Source organism: Hesperophylax consimilis, chromosome 13, assembly GCF_061612785.1.
Source record: "Hesperophylax consimilis isolate HC1 chromosome 13, BYU_Hcon_1.0, whole genome shotgun sequence".
In the NCBI taxonomy this organism is placed as follows: Eukaryota; Metazoa; Arthropoda; class Insecta; order Trichoptera; family Limnephilidae; genus Hesperophylax; species Hesperophylax consimilis.
This window is the reverse complement of record NC_142848.1, coordinates 11,306,606-11,328,369: the sequence shown is the minus strand read 5'-3', so window position 1 is coordinate 11,328,369 and position 21,764 is coordinate 11,306,606. Positions and strand designations below refer to the sequence as shown.

Below are 21,764 nucleotides of genomic sequence, written 5' to 3'. Positions count from 1 at the left end.
TTGATCCTTTCTTCTTTGACAGGTCAGTGTCTGAGTTGGCATCACATTTGGGTCCCACCCAGGCATCGTGAGTTCAATTCCTGGCTAAATCCTCCATCATGACACGAGCAACATTTTCTGCTTACTGTGGTGGTAGTAGGAGATTTTCAAATATGTATTGTCATTTGTTTTTTCATCAAACATTTGTCTTTCTTAAAAAAAAAAACTCTCTCCAAATAATAATCCAACCGAGCTTTACTTTAGCTAAAATGCAAACGTGTTTACTCATTTCCCGGAAACAATGCGTCGATTTGAATAAATTTGCAATAGTAATTACCAGGATTGGGTTATCTTGATATCTTTCTCGTCCAACTTTAAAAATACGACTCGTGATGCCCTTTTCACTCCGACCTCTCGTAGTGTATGTAGAAATCAGTTCACCGATACATTTTGCCCGTCCTTTAATTCGACGTTTTCCAAATATTTTAGGATTGTCATCTATGAATTTGTTGAATTGTTCCATTCCCATCGCTATTAAGCTGAAAAAGAATAATTGATTTAATATTTAAAAAAAAACATAAATTATTTTATGGCTGTGTAACGGTTATTTCAAGATTCCAGATGTTGAGTTTTTCTATGTGAATAAACTGTCTCATGCGCTCCATTGACGTCTGGAGCCAGTGGGACTATGGCATCCCCAATTCAGGTACATTACAAGGCTGAATTTCAAGTAACGTTACATTTCTGAATGGCGGTCTTTTACCAGGGCGATACACAAATTAATTAAATAAAATTCACTGAACCTGCGACCGCCTGATTGGTTGGAGGCCTTCAACCCCTCGACCACGGAGTCCATCATGTTTTGATGACATAAAGAAGTAGATTTCCTGCTTTATTGATACAATTGATTGTTTGTCACGATACATTGTAAAAATGTATACTGCTGGAAAGATAAAATTATTTTATGTACTTCTTTTCAACTTACTGGTCTTCTGAGGGCACATAGTCTTGTCTTCCAATAAGAGGGACCTCTGATCTGAAGGGATGCTGGGGTAGTAATTGTGGATAAATGAACACATTGCTATCGAGGACCGTTTCCATAAACACTCTAGAAAACTTCATCAAATATAACGTGCAGTGTTTTCTGCGAAATAACCTGAAATTGAACAGATAAATCAATTTCATAAATATTATTAATAAATATACACAATGTCTGGAAACTCGTAGTACAAACGGGAGACTAGTTAATGCAAATCAAATCTGTGGAAACGATTTTGTGGTATAACTTTTTTGATTTGAGTATTAAATTAAGTCCAAAATTGGAATTTTTTTCGCAAAAAATCTGTCCATAGAGGTTTAACAGCAAATGTTTAATGTCTTTTAAAATGCATCAAAGCACTGACCTCGTACTAGCGTAGGCCGGAAAAAAGATAAAAAATGTAATTTTTTTATCTTCACTTTATTTTTGATGTAGATTCATCAGTTTCCCACTTCCACTATGAGTTTCTGGACACCGTGTATATTATGTATAAACATATTTTTTTATGGTCATCTTTTCTCTTTCAGAACAGACCAAACCTCTTTTCTATCACGCACGCAAGCTTACTTTACTCCTATACAACTTGTTTATCCTGATATATAGTTAATTTGGGCTATTGCATCTTTCTTCAATAAATTACATAAATCCACTTTATCTGAAAAGTAATATGTACAAGTGGGTAAGAAACCGAACTGATGTCGTGGGGTGCATGGTTTTTCTAGTACCGGGTTCTACCGGTAGAACCGTGCACTGCTACCTTTTCCCAGTCCGTATGCCAAGAGCTGCGCTGGAGACGTTGTCCTTTCAGCTGGTGTGAATTTTTTGGTGACAGTTGTTTTGTGTGCTCGTAGTTTTCGCAACGGCTTATTTTCATTATTGCTTCCTACCCGAGGAAACCTGCGCAGAAATGTCAAAAACGACCTGCAGAACCTAGTACTACAAAAACCATTCCCCCCACAACATTAGTTCCGTTTGTTTTGGGTACCCCTTCGTAATTACATAAGTCCTAATAAAAAAAGGAAAATGATACTTACGACTTTTTTAATTCATTTACTATAAATCTGAAAGAAAATATCACAAGTATTAAAAAGGTGCAAGAAGTAAGCTGACAGTAAAAATACATATGTAGGTAATGTTTTAATCTTTAAGTTGTTCAAAATGAAAGATGACAGATTACAAGTAAATATAATGGAACTGAAGAGAATTGAATGACGCCAAGATTGGTGCATGTGTTTGATATATTCCCCTATCTTAATAAATGGATAAAAACTTTAGAGCACAGGGAATGCGGCCGTCGTTCAACTGTTAGTAAAAGGAAGATGGTTCGTAGAACAAGCTTTATTGATCTCTTCGGCACCGGTGCACAGTTGGGACGCCAAATGCCCAAACAGTTGACATTTATAGCGGTATAGTCACTGTGTGTGTAAGATAACCCAACCCATCGTTGTACAAAGCTTGGTGATCGAGCCTAGGCACGCGGCTGCTGCTATTTGATATATATTTTTTAGGTTAAGTTATTAATTATTGATTATATATATATAGTAGTTGTTGGATGATAGAGCGGCAGATTACTTAAAGAGAATTATATTACAGCGCAGGTGGAATCCCTACTAATGACATGCATACAGCAAAATACTTACTCCATCATGTCCCTCATTTCTTCAGAGTCTTCTGCTAATCTGGCTTCCCAGCTGCTGCATAAGTCAAGAGCACCTGCAAGATTCGATGCCCTAAATGCAGAGTGGGGATTATCTCCTGCCTTTTCTTTGAGTTCGATCTGGATGCAAAAAACACACATTTAGAGGTGCTGATGAATTCTCGATTCCCACCATCTTTCACAAATTCATCGAATAATAATAATAATACGGTCAAACTCTCAAGAAGTGTGTGGAATCAACCCCCTTTTTTACAGTCTGTGTGCCTGTGACGACACGTCATGTACACAATCTATATATATACATATATATATAAATTAATATTATTTTTTTTTTCCGTACTCGTTACTATAACATTTATCCGGTTGCAATGAAAATTTCAAAATTTGTTCCTATTAGTGCCAGGTGTGTTTAGAGAGTATGTTGAATAGTAGAAGAAGTCGGGGACGTCCGACGAAGACTTAACGCACTATGGAATGAGATACGTAGTCGAATTAAGGTCGATATAATGTAGTTTTTTAATAGTAACAATGCGGTATACAGTTGTGATGATAGCCCAAGGAAGATTTAACGCATTATCTATGCACGGTAATGAGATATGGAGTCGAGTTAATTTTTACATAATGTAGTTTTTTGACAGTAACAATGTGGATTTCATGAAACCACACAAAGTGAAAAGTATAAAATGTGTAAGGAGAACGTATGACTTGGAAGTGAATGGTTGAAGAGGTCGAGGACGCCCCGTGGAAGACATGGCACGATCAAGTCAAACACAAGTCCCCGAGCAATGCCAGGTACACGTCAGCTAGTCATATATAAATAAGAGTGTTCCGGGCGGCGTGGCTTTGTGTTTTAAACAAATCTACAGTTTCATTCCACGGGTGATAAAATTTTGCACACTTGACCTTCAAAATAAGAGGAAGATCAATGTCTACATTAGATTTCGAAGAACCATCTCACCTCTTATTCCCACCACTTAATTTTGCACATTTGACATTCAAAATAAGAGGAAATTTACTGTGTACATCTGGAACCCTGCACAAATGCCTGGGCAATGCCCGGGGACTTCAGTTAGTACATATGTATTTAAAGTTAACTGGATGAATGAAATCCCTCAATGCACGCTTTGTCATTCCTTTGTGCCAACAACAGTAGAACGGGAAGGTAGAATAGGATGATTGGTAGAAGAATGTGGCGATGGAGGAAGGAAGGTCAGGAATTCTGCAACAACGGGATAATTAAGAGTAAGTTTATCACTGATGCACTCGGTGGGGGGGATAGCTGATCCGTGACAAATAATTTTACACACTTTAGTCTAGATGTTACAATAATACAACATAATAAAAAAAAGGATAATCACCAGGTATTCCTTCTGAGCGGGTCCTCGCTTCCACAATTCCGGGTGTCCGTGAAGTTGCAAGAAGTTCTGAGTGAGTAGCTGAGTATACATTCTCATCTGCTGATCCAGCATCTGTCTCTGCTCCGGGGTGATGACACTTACTTCTTTATCAAACTCGATAGGTTTTTGAACCTCGCCTTCAGGCGGCTCCAGAAAACTTAGATGATTGGATTTTGGATTGAGTGGCGGTTTCTCGGCTTTAACTCTAGGAATCATTTGAACAGTGGATGATACAATGCGACTTTGGCTATCTAACACTTCTAATTTGATGGCCAATTGGTCGGCAGGAGGTTGAACATCTCTGGGCTGTTCTGTCAAGCTGTGATATTGCAAATTGGATTGAGTCATGTTGTGTTCAATGTTCTCAGCGGTGAGACTTATATTCTGAGCGATTTCATCTATGCAAGTTTTTTGTTCAAATTCATTGTGTTCTAGTAGGTTCTGTAAGAGATGAAAAGTTAATATTTTATTATAACACATAGCTGTCCAATTTTACCAAACATATAAGATAAAAATAGAGTTAGGAGGTCTGAGAAATGCAATGATTTCTGAATTGTTTGAAGGACCTGGTATTTTTAAATACATTCATTAGCATTTTACTATTGTTTTCGTGAATGAATGAATGTAAATCTTGGAAGTGGAAATTAGCCCACTTCCCGACATCCAATCTAGCTGCAACTCGGCAGATAGACTCGTTGTCGTTGACAATGCATTCTATCAACTTTTGGTGGCAATCATGTATACACACGTGGACATACATGCATTTCTCTGAATTGGAGAAGTTAATAATACCCAATCAGGATTTGGCGCATTAGCTCGGTTGACTCCAATCTCTGGGGAGGAAGGTTCAATCCTCAGTCAAACTAATTAGAAGACATTTCAAAAGTTCACAGCAGTTAAGAGCCGGTCCGTGGTGAGGAAGGTCAAACCTTTTTTTAAATTTATTAATTTTAAAATATTAAAATAATTTAATAACAAGAGATAAAGTAATTTTTTTTTCTTTTTTATGGGTTGAGATTTTATCCTGTAAATATTTTACAAATAGGTGCTGAAAATATTTTCCTGTTTCTCAGTACGGTAACTATTAATGTCGCCAATGTTGTCCAAAATTTGGTAAAACGAATTGACAAAAATGATAATTTAAAAAATGATCCCATAAAAAAAGCTAACCTATCTGCATTTCCTGCAACAAGAAATGATATTGTAAATATTATTAATGACCTATATGGTGGATCAACTTTATTTTAGATCAAATACGAAAGAATATCCATGTTTACTTCAACTCGGGCAATATAGTAAATAAAAAAAATTTAATTTATAAAACAAAGAAACAACATAATTGTGTTATACGTAAATATACCTGTGAAAAATCATAGGTAGTCTGAATTCTTGACAAAATCAGTTCCAATTTTGAAAATGGCAATTAAAATAATTTTCTGTAAAAAATATTATATTATGGGTTTTTTTTACTTTTTGAGGAGAGGAAGGAGTGAACATGGGTCTTGAAGAGAGTTGTAGGAGGGAAGAAACACAGAGGCCGGCAAATAGTTCCACAGCTGATCTGATGAACTCAAGAACGAGTAGTAGAAGCGACCCTTTCTCATGTGACAAATGTCAACCGTGTGAGTTGTATGTCATGTTGGGCGCGCGTTTGGCATGATTCCCGATTATGAAACGGTGCTGAAGGGATCAATGATGCTAGTTCCTCGGAGCATCTTCTATTGTAATACCGGTAGAACAAGGACAGCATACGGACATGACACCTGTTAAGATAGGGGAATCTATCAAACGGACCGCCCGTTGAAACTATCGGCAACCATCTGAATCAACCTTTCAATCTAAAAGTCGGCAATCAAAGGCAGTTTGCTGGTAAGACTTCGGTGCCAACCCCGGTCAGAGGCCTTGGAAATGTCCAGTGCAACCTTTTGGGTCTCACCGTAATATTCCAATCACTGCCCCCAAACAGGTATGTGAGCAGTTGATCACACGTTCCATCACCTCGGATAGAATAGATGTGATCGCTATGGGGCAGTAGTTGGCCGCGTTGGAGCGGTCACCCTTCTTTGGAATAGGATGAATGACTGATTTTTTCCATCCAGAGGGTATAGAGCCAGATTTCAGGGACATTTTGAAAAGCTTCGTCAAAATTGAAGCTATGCGTACCTCTGCAATACCAGGTCAGGTATATTTATTTATTTATAAAGCGGAGACGGTTTACATGTAGTTCCCGTGAGCACTTGTGCTATCTCCCATTTTACCTAACTTCTTCAACAGTCACTCGGTCCCTTTTATAAGTTCACCAGGGTTGTTGTTATTGTGGCTATGTCTTCTGGTTTCACAATGCGTCTTCCCAGGTCTCATCTCTCATTTCCAATCCCCTTAGGTTCACAAGGGAAGAGAGCCTCATCTCTCCTCTTTGATTCCCTAAAGATCCCACGAGGGAAGAGGGTCTCATTTCTCCTCTCCACTCCTCCTTGGTTCGCTAAAGGCCCCACGATGGAAGAGGACGGGGCAGGTATTCCGTCAGGACAGCTACCTTCACTAACACAGAGCCCCCGTAAGACCCGGATTACATCCTGGTGCCAGATCCTCAGCGTGACGCAGCAAATCATCGAAAGAAAAAGTGTTTTTTTTTTAATGAGTTTATGGCCAAGAATCGCCACCGCAATCAAGTCTTGTCAGCGCTGGTATTTTCGCAGTGTGTGCAATATTTTGGGAAGAACTAATAAATATAGCAATAAGAAAAGCTGGTGGGTCAGGCCATAGACATTATTTAGAGAATAAAATGGAGCAAAGAAAAGAACTGGCCATCGATGATTGTGATTCATATAAGAATCATTTAAGGATGACGGAATAATAATTTAATATGTTATGTGAAGCCATCAGACCAAAAATACATTTATGAGCGATGCCGTATGTGCTGAGTTAAAAATACAGATTATTTATATTTCTTAGCAAGTGGAGATTCATATTCTAGTTGTGCTGGCCCCTACAGAGTATCAAAAAACAGTATTTTCAAGTTTTTACTCAAAGTTTGTGAGACTACATTAAAGGTGAGTAAAAAAAGACGAAAATCATTTTATGTAATACATTTTTTTAATCATATGCCATAATGAGCTACATATTTGATAACTATAATTTTTTTAAAACGAATTGCTTAAAATATCACTGAAGGCACCATCAGGAGAATAAAATATATGTACTATGAATTACGAAAGGTACAAGGAGATGATGTCAAAAGATTTGGTTGGACTGTACGCGTTTGTATAAGGAATAACTTCAAACGTTCTTGGTTGATTGTAGATTGTATCTGTTCTTGTAAATGAATGGCTATATCAAGGGGCATTTTCTTTAATTGTAAAGCAATAATTTTGCCAAACAGATCGAACTCGTCTTCCTCATGTTTCTTTGTTGTATCTGAGAGTTGTGATAATGCTTTCTCCATTGCACCAGTGTTAGTCCTAGATCGTTTGACTGACAAATTGCTTGAAGAGGGAATCGAATTTTGGCCATTACTGTACACATCTTTAGCTTGCTGCTTGGCATAATCCTAGGGGAAAATTTTATTAGAGTTTTTTTTTTAAATTTATCAATTAAAATATTTTGATTTCAGATATCAACCAGCACAGAATATTGGGAGAAAATAATGGAAGAATTTTATTCATGTCAGAACTTTCAATTTTGTTGCGAGGTCGTAGATGGTAAGATGTTACTACATATTAAATATTCAAACAACACCAATTCAGAATTTTATAAATACAAAAACTAAGTGCCCTTAAGATAACAAATAAAAACTCCACGCAGTAGGCCCCTATAGCAAGTAAGTTTCTGAAGGTGTTATGTTAGATTTTATATTCCAGAGGCATTCATAACTTCTATAATACCCTAAAACATTATTTAATTCCCGCCATTTAAATCCTATTTTTATTGTACATAACCATAGATATTATCATACTGTGCAACGTTCGCATAGCAATGAATGTAAATGGCAGATAGCTATTCTTAAGCTTCTATTCTTTGGTAAATTCTGTACAGAATATAATGAAAGTTGAAGATGATTCAACATTAGATTTATATTTGCACCGGTCGTTTTATAGCATGGCCAGCCTGTTCTCACTGATCTATCCCATACAATCTATGAAATAGATCACAGAACAGATGAGGTCGGAACATGCCATTACTGATCATGAAAAAATATTAAAAAATAATTTTGTTATTAATCTTTGAAATGCCGAGCTACCACAACCTAATACATTTGTAGTTGCCGAAGGTAAAAATCCCACAAACAAAAAGTATCGTTTTCAGATTATCAATTGGATACGCCAATGAGTACTTTTGGAGTTCGAGAAGGAAAGAGATGTTGTAAATTTTTTTTTGTTGATTCTCAGCAATTGTCCTTTTTTCTGATCTGATCTTTACATAAACTATCAGCTTCAACAAACCTACAATTATAACATTCTGTGATTTTTCAAGAACTGATCTCCAAAAGTTTTGGAAAAGAGTAGCAAAACTAAGTGAAGTGCATTATTATTCAGGCAAAAGTCACCAACCCAAATGCACAAGTTTTGACATATCTAAAATTGAATGTTGGAAAAATAATCTTATTTGAATGATTTTAATTTTTTTCTATTTATTATACAGGAAGATAAAACTATGAAATATCTTTTAGATAAGCTTTAAAACTGTATTGTAACATGGTTTAGTCTCCGAATTTACAGTATCTCAAAAATGTGTTTTTTGATTTAATAACTCTTTTCTGAACAGCGATGATATTATGTATTAATAAAAGGAAAAATATTTACTCTGGAATGACTGATGTCCAGAAGTTTGATGGGCGAGTCTTTGACGGGAAACTGAAGAGCAGGATTTGTGGGCAAAGTGGTCGGAACCAGATCAGAATTAGGCGCCGTGATGAATGAGTCGGGGATTTCAAATATGTCATCAATTGCAAACAGTTCCGCCACCAAGTCGTTGAGTTCTTTCTTCGATACTTTTACACTTCTATCATCTCGCAGTTCCTCCAAGTCCACTGGAATTACAAAAATGAATTCATATATTTATTTACAGTATTGTCTTTGTAATCTTTTTTAATTTTCTGAGAGTTTAGAAGCATTGGATACACACATACAAATAAAAATATACATGCTAGTAAAAAATCTCAGGCGGAGCCTGTGCGTGGGAATTATAGTAGTTGTGGGCGCACGGTACCGTCACATTTTAACACCAAATAAATTTAGGGTGCGGTGAACATATGTTTGTTTTTAATAAATAAAGAAATAACCTGTGACTTTATCCGCTGATGCATTGTACTCCGGATCATTTGCTTCATCATCTTCATTTGCTGGTTCAGGAGGAGCTGAAAGGATGATAAAAACATTTTAAGCAATGAGCAAATGAGCATGTGGTTAGGCTTGCAAATGAGCAAATAACTGGTTTCAGTACAGCTTGAACCTTCATCAGGGTTGTACAGTAGAACCTCGTTAATTCGAAATCCACGGGACATCAAAAATTAAAAAAATACGCCGAAAATCGATTTTCTCGCTGTCTATTCTAATCCGGGTGGTCTTTTAGGAGTAAATTCGTATTAATACCAATTATTTCTTTATTTTCGCGGCCGATTACCTAAATAGTATGTATACAACCATATTGTAAATAACTGGTTTTGGTACAGCTTGAACCTTCATCAGGGTTGTATACATAAATATGTAGTATGTATTTATACAACCCTGAAGGTTCAGGCTGAACCGAAACCTGTTGGTTTATACATTCAATAAAGTGGTGTTCAAACAAAAAATAATATATCATTGAAGAAGAAAAATAATATGATTAAATGGACAAAATGATTGTCCAAATGGACCAAATTACTGTGCAAAAGGACAAAAAATATTGTTATATTTAAAAAACAAAAAGTTTTTGCATACTTTTTACAACATTCAACCATATTTCACCACATTTAATCAAATCACTACAATGACCTGTAGCTAAGAAGCTTCGACAATACCATACTTGATAAAGTGACATTTTTATTTATGGCTTCAACTAACCCAGTAGAGGTAACATCCGAAGGCAAAATTAATGTATAAGGCCGACACTGCAATTGCAGTGCTTCGTACCGTTCATAGGCACAATTCTTTAACACTGCAAATGCAGGGTTCCAACCCCTAGGGGTTAATAACTAACAAAATGCATAATATTTGACATTATTTGTCAAAGGACCATAAATATTATGGGACCATATTTGACCATCGACTATTATTTTAACAATTTTGAACATCTTCGTCCAGAAAAATATCACATAATTGTGAAAATATCTAGACTGACGTTAACATAATAATAATATTATGTAATCTGTAATTCTGAACTTACTCTCCGGATTGGTGAACTCTGCTATGAATTCGCTCCAAACGTCATCTATTTGATATTCTTCCACGTCATCATCGGGCGGAATGAAAGATTCTTCAATTTCTTCAATATCCTTGTCGCTGAGGCAAACCCTCGACCTGGTTCTCAATGCTATCGCCGGTTCACTCCTTTCGTCAGGCGGTACAACCTCCTAAAAGATTGTAAAATGTTACAACCTACGTACATCATTTCTAAATTCTTTAGTACCATTAATTTCTTTTAAAACTTATTATCTATCACAGACCTTTCCACTAAACATGAGTTTTTTTGAAAATGACGTAAGACTATACCCGCTTTTAGTATTGAACTCGATCTGGATGTCTAATACATGCTCCACCACCATGGCACAAGCTAAAATTACTGCTTTTATTCTGTGATTTGGGCTTAACTTCGAGGCGTTAAAATTTGCTCTGTTGCATTTGCAAACTCAAATTTGAACCCTAGGTAAGTACTAATGGATTTCATTGATTAGTTGAAATGGGAAATTCATTCTAAATTATGATTGGTTCAGAGATATGGCCTGTTAAGTATAAAAACATATTGGCCAATGTATTTAAAATTCTTGCCACCAGGGTTTTAAAACAAAATATTTATTCCATGTTATTATTGTATAAATAAAAAGAATCATCTCCACCTTTGGTACTTTAAAGAGTCCATCTTCGGTGTATTTAGTAGGGGACATGTCAACATCGAATCCCAGGGTACCCGGAGTGCAAGGGGTGCGGGGCTGGGAGTCAATATCCGACAGAGAACCCAGAGTGTCCCTCTCGTCATCACTGCCATCCTGCAAATGTAAATACTCTTATTTCTACTGACATAATCCATATATTAACCATCAACAAACTTGAAGATGAGAAAATCATAAAAATTGTGAAGTAACACAAACACAATAAACTACTATCCGTCTCGGAACAGAAATTCCTAGTGGGGAGGACTCAATATCTCTAAATAGTATAAAACAAAGTCTCTATCCGCATCTGTCTGTTTGTGCGCTTAGTTCTTTTAAACTACGCAACGGATTTTGATAGGGTTTTCACTATCATTTAGAGAATTTCTTCCGGAAGGTTTATATATATAATACATGCATATTATGTTCATAGAAAGTAGAGAAAAGTCAAGCAATCTATCAAACAAAGCATAATGTAATAATACTAGCTGGTACACGTCAGCTAGTATTATTATATTATGCAGAGATGTGCTTTATTTCAAATAAATCCATTTCAAATGGAAATGCAAAATGCAAAATAGGTATTTTCCATTTTGCATTTTAAATGCTTTTCTAAAAACCATTTTGCATTTTAAATGCTTTTTTCAATGCATTTTCCATTTTAAATGCTTTTTTGCAACATTCTTCTTACTATCTCCACTCTTCTTTTTTGCATAAGCCCCAAATATCAGTCGGTCCTAAACCTCGCTATAAGAGATAATGTACATTTGGCAAGTTGCTCCCTGGTAGGGGCCCTGGCAATTGAGTGATACCATTACAAAAAATACTGAACATTGGGCCATGACGCTGTAATATTAAATGTTAGATAGTTTCTATGTTTTTACGTTGGCAACATTAGTCCCGCGCAAATTTTTTGTGGTTTCATAATCTGTAGTCGTGGTGTTTTTGGATTTACCATCATGTAATATGTTTGTTCTACATTGATGTCCATTATTAAATGACAAAATTGTTTAAAAATTCTATAATTATTTTGATTGTTTGACCTGAGAAACCATTTTGCATTTTCAATGCATTTTGAAAATAGGTATTTTGCATTTTGCATTTGAAATGCTTTTCTAAAAACCATTTTGCATTTTGCATTTTCAAATGGAAAAGTTTTGACCCATTTCCATTTTGCATTTCAAATGGTTTTGGGTACCCATTTTGCACATCTCTGATATTATGTATCTTAAGTAGTAAATTTTTTTTTAAAACCATCATCTGTTGTCAAGAGAGCTTAGATAATTTTTATGCCGAGATTAATCATAAAACAAAGTATCAAACCCCAGATAATAATTATAAACAGTGAAATCTCAATTGATCGTTCATCGAATGATCATTTTCCACATATACGAATATGTATAAAATATTTTTTAACTAGCTGTACCCCGCCACGTGTTGCTATGGCTCAATCTGTCTCTACAGATAGACAAGCAAACAATAATAATAGCGCATGGTTTCTTTTACGTCTAACGGATGGCACTGTTTTTAAAAAAAAAAACATGTTTCTAACTTTCCAGGTGACATCTATAAAATATAGGTATATAAGAACAAACACATATTCAGATGCAACAATGTGTAAAAATTTCAAAGCAATCAATGAAGAACTTTCGGAGATTTGAGATGTTGAACCAAAGAACATTTAAATTTTTATTTATATAGAAGATAGATAGATAAGCACATTTGGTTGTAAGAGAAATACATAAGTATATTTATTTTATTTTTAAGAATATTGAATATTTAAGCATGTATATAGCTTTTATTTCAACAGGTGCCTTCAATTGAATCACCGATACAATATTGTATTTGTATGGCTTTCTTGAAAAAATTGCATTTTTATATGGACAAAACTATTTATTCATATTTATATAAAGTATGTACGGGTGCAAATAAATAATTCATCCTAATATTTTAAAGCACAACTTGCAAAATGCATTTTTTCCTTAGCGCAATCTATGAAAGTGCGGATTATGAATTCTTTTAAGTATACCCTTAAATATCCCTTTGCAACTGCTAATTCCGAATTCTGATGGACCACACCAACAAAGCTCTTAGTTGTGATCCTGTAGGGCTGGGCGACTTACTGGTCGAAACGCCACGTGTACATGAAGGTACCATACATAAACAGCACCCGTACGTTCGATCCACACCAGTTCCGTTCCCAAAAACAGATTTATTATCTGTCAAGTGTCAGCTACACTACTCGCTTCGACGAAGTCCTCGACGAAGTTAGCCGAAGTTCGAAGTGCGTGCCCACACACTCGTGCAACTTCGCGAGTAACGCTTCGAGTCCTTTGACTCGGGCGCATTTACCGACAACAATCGGAAGTCGGGCGAAGCGAAGCGAAGTTGCCCGAAGCGAAGTGAAGTTCGTGCCCACACTATCGTATTCGGTCAACTTCAATCAACTTCGCGAGTAGTGTAGCTGGGCTTTCAGGATTTTCTCAAAGACAAATTAACGCTCATGTGAAGCCAGTTGTAAAGGGATATTAAGATTTTTGTGAAATTGAATGTCTTAGAAAGAAGTCCCCCCTTATGAATGCTGAATAGATCGCTACCGAATATATTACTGTAACGAATCACAAATACTGCAATATAACAAATTCATTTAATCCTTGAAATGCCAAGCTCCCGCGACCTATCACTACCTTAGTGCGCTAAGCGTACGCCGAGCGGCCCGCCGTGCACTGGCTGATTAATAACTTGCATGTTTTCAAAAATGATTTGATGTGATGCGAAATTTTTTATTTTGTAAATTGTGCCATCTTACCAGGTAACGTAATAACTTGAAATGACTTTATTTGTGTTTGGTGACGAGATCTGAATAGCCAGGTACTCCCCCACCTTCCTCCACCCCATCTTCTTCCACCCCACTACCTTCAGCCTCACAACATACCCCAATTGGGGATGCCATAGTGTCTCTGGCTCCAGATGGTTGGGACACTTGTTTTAAAAAAAACAATATTTATATTTATTCCATATAGTTTCCCCAGGATAGCTACTTATATTCAGAGAACTGTTTTTTTCTTTATATTTGAAAAAATATATACATGGTGTCCGGAAACTCGTACAAGCCGGAAACTGGAGAATGTATACCACACGGGGAACCCAAAAAAACATAAAGTTTTTTGATTTGAGCATTTTTATAAAAAAAAAAAAAAAACCAAAAAAATATATTTTTCGGCTATTTCAGGGTTCAAATTTTTTCGTCATTATTTGTTTTACTTTTAAATTTTTAAATAGTTTTAATTAGTTGGGTACTTTGATCTTCAGTAATAATTTATAAGAATTTGATCAAAAAAAAAAATCAACTTCTGACTCGATTTACTCGAAAACCAAAATATTCTTGAGTATTATCATATTTTCCAGCTAAATAAGCATTTATCACAATAAAAATAAGAAAATAAATACAGTACTGAGTTTTGAAAATCGGAATTACTAAATTTGAAACGGAATTTGCGATGCGCATTTTAGGAGATAAAATAAATAGGTTGTAGGTAATAAATAATTATAAGCAATAATTAGCCGCCTGAAATATCAATACAAATTGAAAATATCTCCCGAGTAAAAATAAATGACACCAACGGGAATTGAACCCGCACCTTCTGATGTCCGGTCAGGTGCTCTGTACCACTGAACTATGTCGGCTTTTTTCCAACCCGCCAAACAATTCAATACGTACTAGTCAATCAACAATTACTGCTTATTATATTTTTTTTTTTCACCTGTAAACAACCAACTTTATTTTTGTAGGAAAGGCTTTGTTAGTAATAAATTTCCCACTAGATGGCGTCGAGACATATTATATCTACATTTTTTGATGAAATATTTTTGTTGTAGGTGACGAAATGACAAGCTAGAATAATATTCAGAAATACTATACCCTTGTTAAGTGAATAAAATATATTTCAGTATGCTAGAAGCATTTTTTAAGGTTCAAATACTAAAATCGAGGTAATTAGCTTATCCGTTATGGATACGAGGACATATAACGGTACAAAACGTCAGATGTTCAAAACGGATAACTTGGCATTCAAGGGGTTAAAAGTATGAAGAAACGTTTAGATAACAGATATTAAATGTTGGTACATGTTCCCCGGGAGCAGGGTGGTATTCCTCATCGGATCCTTCTTCATCAGGCAAATCCTTCTCAATGAGCTTTGTAACTTCCGGAGAAGTGACTTGGATGACCTTGACGGGGGTAAGATCCATGGGCCATGCCGTGTCAGGATTTATCTTCTTCATCTCCCTGAAAAAAGGTTATATTTTAGGTATCGCAAACAGAATTTATTGGTAATAACATTTCACTTTGGTTTAGTAGATTGATTACTATCTAACTAACTAACGCAGGGGCAGGCAGAGACGACAGACCGTCAAAAAACTCTGTCTTGGCACACACTCCTTGCCTCATTCACATTAGTAAATACTCTTCTATTATTCTGACTCTCGACATGGCCTGACTCTAGTATCGCTTGATCGTGCCATGTCTTCCTTGGGCGTACCCTAGTTCTTCCACCATTTACATTTGCATTGTATATTCTCCTTACACTCCTTTCTTCGTTCATTCGCTTTACGTGCCTAAACCATCTGAGCGTCCCTTTAATAATCTTACTCTAATGAGTTTAATTAAGCGTAATCGATTACATCAGCTTTGCATTCTTTGCGGATCTCCACATTTCTCACACTACCATACATGGTTTTGTCACACATATGCCGCAGGGATCTTATTTCTACAACATTCACTCTACTTTCATTATTTATCTGCCAGTTCCATACCTCACTGCCATACATCAGGGCAGGTATCAGTATCAGGTATCCATTGTGGACTGCTAGCTTCGCTTCTTTTGGACAAATTTTCAGTTAGCGCCAACCGAGTTTAGTCCTCCATTAATGGAGTTACCTGCTTTTACCCTTCTTTCAATATCCTCTCGTAAATATACTTTCCAAATACACAAACTCATCCACCTGCTCCAAATATTCATAATTCATAATTATATTACACACTGTTTTCATACTCTCTCTTTCAAACACCTGACTTTAGACTTACTTACATTCATCATTAACTCATTCTTCATACATACTTTGTTCATTCTATACACAGGAGACTGTAGATCTTCCATACTATTATAAATCAGCACCGCATCATCAGCATACAACAGGCAACATACTTTCAGATTACACGATTTCACGCCCAATCCCACCTCTTTCATTTCTTACATACAATTATCCATGTATAGAATTGTACTCACTACATACTTGGCCAAAACCCTCCATAGTTTTATCCCGTTGACTCGGACGTATGCTATTTTTAGATCTATAAAGGCACAGAAAAGTTTCTGGTTTCTTTGCCAGAAACTTCTCAGTGAGCATACGCAATGAGAAAATCTGGTCCATGCACCCCCTTCCACTCATAAAAGCGCCATGCACATATTATATCCTTTGTTTCCATATATTCATTCATACTTTCTGTAGATTGATAAACCTAACAAAAAGAGTTACACAGCTGTCTCAAATTAAAAATAGTGGGAGATAAAAAAAACCACCACAAACATACTGATTTTAGTTTGCTTGGCATTGAAAAATGGCGCGAAAATTATATATTATATTTGTGAGCATTATTACATTACATTACTAATTTACAAATATGGTTGAACTGAAATAAAAAAAACATTGGCTAGTTTATTTACTTGGCTTTAGATCTGGTGATCTTTGGTTCGGGAACTTCATCTTCATCTTCCAATTCCTCTTCTTGCAGTTTAACAATAGCGAGGACATGCTCATTTGTTACAACACGCTGAAATTTAAACAAATTAATAAACAATAAATCGTTACGACGAATATTAGTCTTTCAACGAATATTGAATGGTTTGTGTAACGAGGGTGGTATATATACATAAAATAGAAACACGCTTAATATGCACTATTTTATTTTTAAAATAGGGACACGCTTAATATGGTAAGTTTTTAGATTTTCACGGCCAAAAGCATTTTTGTTGTTTGTTTTTGGGGTGTTATGCCGTGTTGACGCTAACTCCTTCTTTAGCCAACGTTTCGGACAGCGTTGCAGTGTCCGAAACGTCGGCTAAAGAAGGAGTTAGCGCAACACGGCATAACACCCCAAAAACAAACAACAAAAAACGCTTAATATGCACTATTTTATTTTTAAAATAGGGACACGCTAAATATGCACTATTTTATTTAAAAACACTTTGTAGTAGTTAGATAATAATGAGAAGTATTTCAGTTTCCAGAAATGGAAATTCCAGAAATTAATTATTGATGCAAAAGTTTTAAGGTTAGTTTTCTTCTTCTCTTATTAAAGCCACAATATGAACCTATGATACTAAAATAAGTTCTTAGTTGGATTTAATTAATAAATAAATATCTTTAAACAAAACAGCGTACAAACAAAATTTTACATTGTTATGTGAAAAAGATGTCAAATTTTCGGTTTTTTTAACGGAATGGCTACTAAAATCCATTATTTCCCATTTCTAAATACTAACTTTTTATTATTATCCAACTGTTACAAAGTGTATTTAAAATAAGATGTGCGTATTAAGACTGTCCCTAGTTTATGTATATTTACCGTGAAGATTTGTTTGACCTTGAATTGCAAACAATACATAAACAAATAAGTATTCAGATAAATAGCCAAGAATTATAAACAATGTTTTGTTTAGGTAAAATCAGAGGATTCCAACCGAATAGGGAAGCAGAAGTTGAATATCGTCTAAAAAACGTAAAACCGGCAACAAAACCTGGTTTATTTGCTTCAAATAATTATAAACAGACCTTTAAAATATTTTTGACGTTTGCAGCTGTCAAATGATTTTTGGCGGCAGTTGAAGACAGGTTTTCGTCGATTTTTTTGCAATTTTCTGGCAGTGGGGTATCTTCATCGTCGCTGCTGTCGGTATTTTCATTCCTAATTGATACAATTTAATATTAGAGAAATATCTTTCATCAAAAACAACAACAAACTATTAGTAGGAGGTTAGTATTTACCGCTTTTTTTTCTTTGATTTTGGCTCTTCGTATTCATTATCATCGTCCAAAACTATTTTTAGTTCGTCGGATGAAGAATCGTCATCATCTTCATTGATTTTTAAATCGTTTTCTTCCATACTTAATTTGTTATTTACGCTGCAATAGTTTGCGCATTATCCGTCCGCAGCTGTCTTAAATAATAACCATAGAATAATACAAATATATATAACTGAGACAGTTGACATATGGATTTGAAATCCATGGCGTTAAAATATCACGGGATTGTTGTCTATCATATTGTTTACCTTTAAGTAATTTGTTGGTTGGCAACCATGTCCATCGTAGCCATAGAACTTTACAAAACCATTGACATCGAGGGGTATTTTTGAACACGATGAGCAACCATGGACCTAACCCTTTCCTTACCAGAGTGCTTCTGGAGGAACACAAAGGAAAAAAAATAATTTCTCTTGATTTTACGAAACAAATAGCACCATATTTTGCATATCGCTTGAGAAAGATATTGCTTATAAGGAATAGAACAAATCTCGTACTGGCACCACATAATATTACTGTTATTTCAAAGTAAAAACGCGTGTTTGGCAGCTTTTAACGGTTTGATATTTCTCGGATTTCAGCATTATTTTAAAGGTAAGATATCGCATATTAATGTTGAAAATAATTATAGTATTGTATATACATGTCTAATCTGATATGTAAATATGATTTCCATTCAAAAACATTGATTTTTCATTTGGTTTTCGGTAATAAGATTCATGTTCCTGAGCTGGCACTTTGGTTGTTCGTGGATGTTTTTCATAGAAATCTTTCTTTGGCCTTTAATATTGTTTTACTTGTTTTTATTTGATTCTTTCAAGATATATTAATTTATTTTATTATTTTTCCGAAGACCTTAACTTATTTTTATAGATGGAGCATCGTGGTTTGACACATGAGGAGATCACCGTGATGCTGGAAGGAGATATTTCCAACGTGGAGTTGGAGTTGGAAGATGAAGATGAAGAGGGCTGGTCAGTTGAATATTTAGAAGATTTCCAGGATGCTGCAGAGGAAACCAATGTGGAGGCATTGAGCCAAGCTCTTGGAATGGATGTGGAAGTCCATGTAAGTACTTTTGTCATTATTTCTTATTGTTATATTACAGTGATTATTGCGTTTGATGTTGATTTAAGTATGAAAAAATTTGTGTTTTAAATGAAACCATAAAGTATATGTTTTTTAATTATAGACTTTGGAAGATAGGCAGCAGCCAGTGGAAGACGAGTCAGAGTCCTGCTCCGTGCCGCAAGGACAGCCCAGTGAAGCCCCAGCTTCCCATGGACGGAGAACCAATCTACGGTGGATCAAGAAAGATGTCGATCATGTGGACTCCTAATGTGATGTTACTTTCTCAAACCCACCACTGGATATGTCTGCCCTACAATATTTTTTATGTTTCATAGATGAAAATATTATAAAAAACATTGTTGAGCAGGCAAATTTGTATTCAGTTCAAGAGAATAGCACCAGCGTGAAAACCTCAGTCAATGAAATGAAACGATTTCTAGGAATGCACATCATGATGGGTATCCTTATGTATCCGGCATTCCACCTTTACTGGGCCAATGATACGAGGCAATGCATGGCTGTTGCATAGACGACATTCAAACCAATTAGGTATGAAACACAAAACGTTGATTGAATTGCCAAGGTCTTAATGTCTGCGGGTGATAATTATTCCGAACATAAAAGAAAGGGTCGACATGGCTCTTGGGTGGATGAAGCGGGGCCTAGCGTGATATGCCCTGCCTGTACCACGTCCAATCGTTGATATCAGATATGATGGTATTGGGCATGAACCAACGTAAATGTAGGCTGTGCATTCAAATGAAGACTTTTTTGAAATGTGATGTAGCTCTGTGTCTCCAAAGAGAAAGAAATTGTATTTATTTTTTATTTCACCATTAATATTTTTGGTTCTATTAAAATTGTATTTGTTTGACTTACGTTAATTTAGGGTAATGGTCCGTTTTAAAAAAAATTATAAATTTAGATTTTTTCTTTTGTACTTAAATTATTTAAGCATAATATTAAATTGCAATTTAATATGCTTGTCTTTATAGTTTAATAGTATTGATTTTTGCGTATTTATTTTCTAACTAAACATTTTAAAACACTTTAAAATTATGTATGCTCCTTGTACTACCCGTTCTTTGACTTACACCCCCTAAGCCCCAATGTTCTTCCTCAGGAACATGAAATATTTCGAAAACCGTAAGGATTTTTTTTTGTAAAAATATTGAAAAAAATCACAGAACTCAATAATGTAGACAAACATTTTTTTCGTTGGCTGGAAAAAGTCTGGTATTGAAAGGGCTAAACATGACCTAAATAGCCCCGGACGGAGCAATTAGACAATAATTTGAAGCCGCGGGGTAAGGGGGGAAAATGCATGGTAATGCCAAAATCTACTTAATTTTTTTAATGACGTATCCCATTCTTTGCATCATCAAATAGTAAAAAAATCATAAGCCGATATAACTACTTTAACGACAAAAATAATAATAGTTCATTATGCACCACATTGCTTACACATTAGTTAGAAAGTAGTCATAAAAGATGGCTGCCAGGCAATTTCCCCACACCGTAGATTTGGCTTCAATATTATAACAAAATCGCACCAATGCTCTGTCCAGGACTTGTATTTATTGAACTACAATAGTACTAGTGCTACTAGTCAATATGGGGTCCCATCATGGTCCCATATATTATATACTTATACCAGGATTATTGATGATAAGATTTTCAGGAAAGTAGTGTATAGTAATTTTAGATTATTTTCTGTCTGCCAATCTCTAAAAAATTATAAATAGTGGGTAGGGGGAAAGGTTACAAATAATACAGAATTTGTGATATTTTCCTTTATTATACTTACATATAAATTGCTCTTATATAGTTTTATGAGTAGTTATATATATTTAATTTTATACATGAGTAAGTAATAAAAGTTCAAACAATTTCATATTATCTTTTTACATACTTAATTCTACAACTAAAATATTAAACTAATAATTTTGTATATATTAAAAACAACTATTTTAAGTAATGTGATACTATTACTCCATTCTATTAAAAAATAATTTCAATGAGTTAAAAAAATCTACGCTCTCAAATATGCTTTTTTGTTATTTTATAATGTTTTCATAATTGTACAATTTACACAATAATGATTCTAAACACTTTTTGTAAAATCATGCTTTTATTATTATTATTTCACCTTTACACATAAAGACAATAGTTTTTAAAAAGTGAAAACAATAGGCAAGTTATATAAATTTATCACGAAGGATAAGAAACCTTTTTTCTGAACTACAAAATGAAAAATGTCTCAGGCATAAAACAATTGCGTAATTTAAAAAAATATTTTTTTGACATGCAACTGGCTGATTCTTGAACTAAAAAATTTCATAATATTATTTTGACACATAAATAAGCAAAAAAAATACGTATAAATGTAACCTGGTAAGGGAACTTTTTAAATTAAAAAAAATGATAAAAGAACCATTCAGAAAGATTTGGTTTACACAAAAATAG

The 21,764-nt window shown here is 35.0% G+C and overlaps 1 protein-coding gene across 1 annotated transcript in view; it reads right to left on the bottom strand.

The window, feature by feature from the left end:
• mute (gon-4 like protein muscle wasted) overlaps positions 1 to 18,376 on the bottom strand; it is a 30,518-nt gene extending 12,142 nt beyond the window's left edge. Inside the window, exons 1-13 of the mRNA XM_089638482.1 lie at positions 18,189 to 18,376; positions 17,976 to 18,108; positions 16,868 to 16,974; positions 15,270 to 15,429; positions 11,109 to 11,258; positions 10,439 to 10,625; positions 9,354 to 9,428; positions 8,875 to 9,101; positions 4,034 to 4,513; positions 2,659 to 2,795; positions 2,053 to 2,079; positions 965 to 1,135; positions 317 to 518 (exon numbers count right to left, since the gene is read on the bottom strand). Coding sequence (XP_089494608.1) covers positions 317 to 518; positions 965 to 1,135; positions 2,053 to 2,079; positions 2,659 to 2,795; positions 4,034 to 4,513; positions 8,875 to 9,101; positions 9,354 to 9,428; positions 10,439 to 10,625; positions 11,109 to 11,258; positions 15,270 to 15,429; positions 16,868 to 16,974; positions 17,976 to 18,108; positions 18,189 to 18,307 — 2,175 coding nt within the window. The 5' untranslated portion in view covers positions 18,308 to 18,376. The remainder of the gene's footprint in view (positions 1 to 316; positions 519 to 964; positions 1,136 to 2,052; positions 2,080 to 2,658; positions 2,796 to 4,033; positions 4,514 to 8,874; positions 9,102 to 9,353; positions 9,429 to 10,438; positions 10,626 to 11,108; positions 11,259 to 15,269; positions 15,430 to 16,867; positions 16,975 to 17,975; positions 18,109 to 18,188) is intronic.
• Positions 18,377 to 21,764: the final 3,388 nt, after the last annotated feature.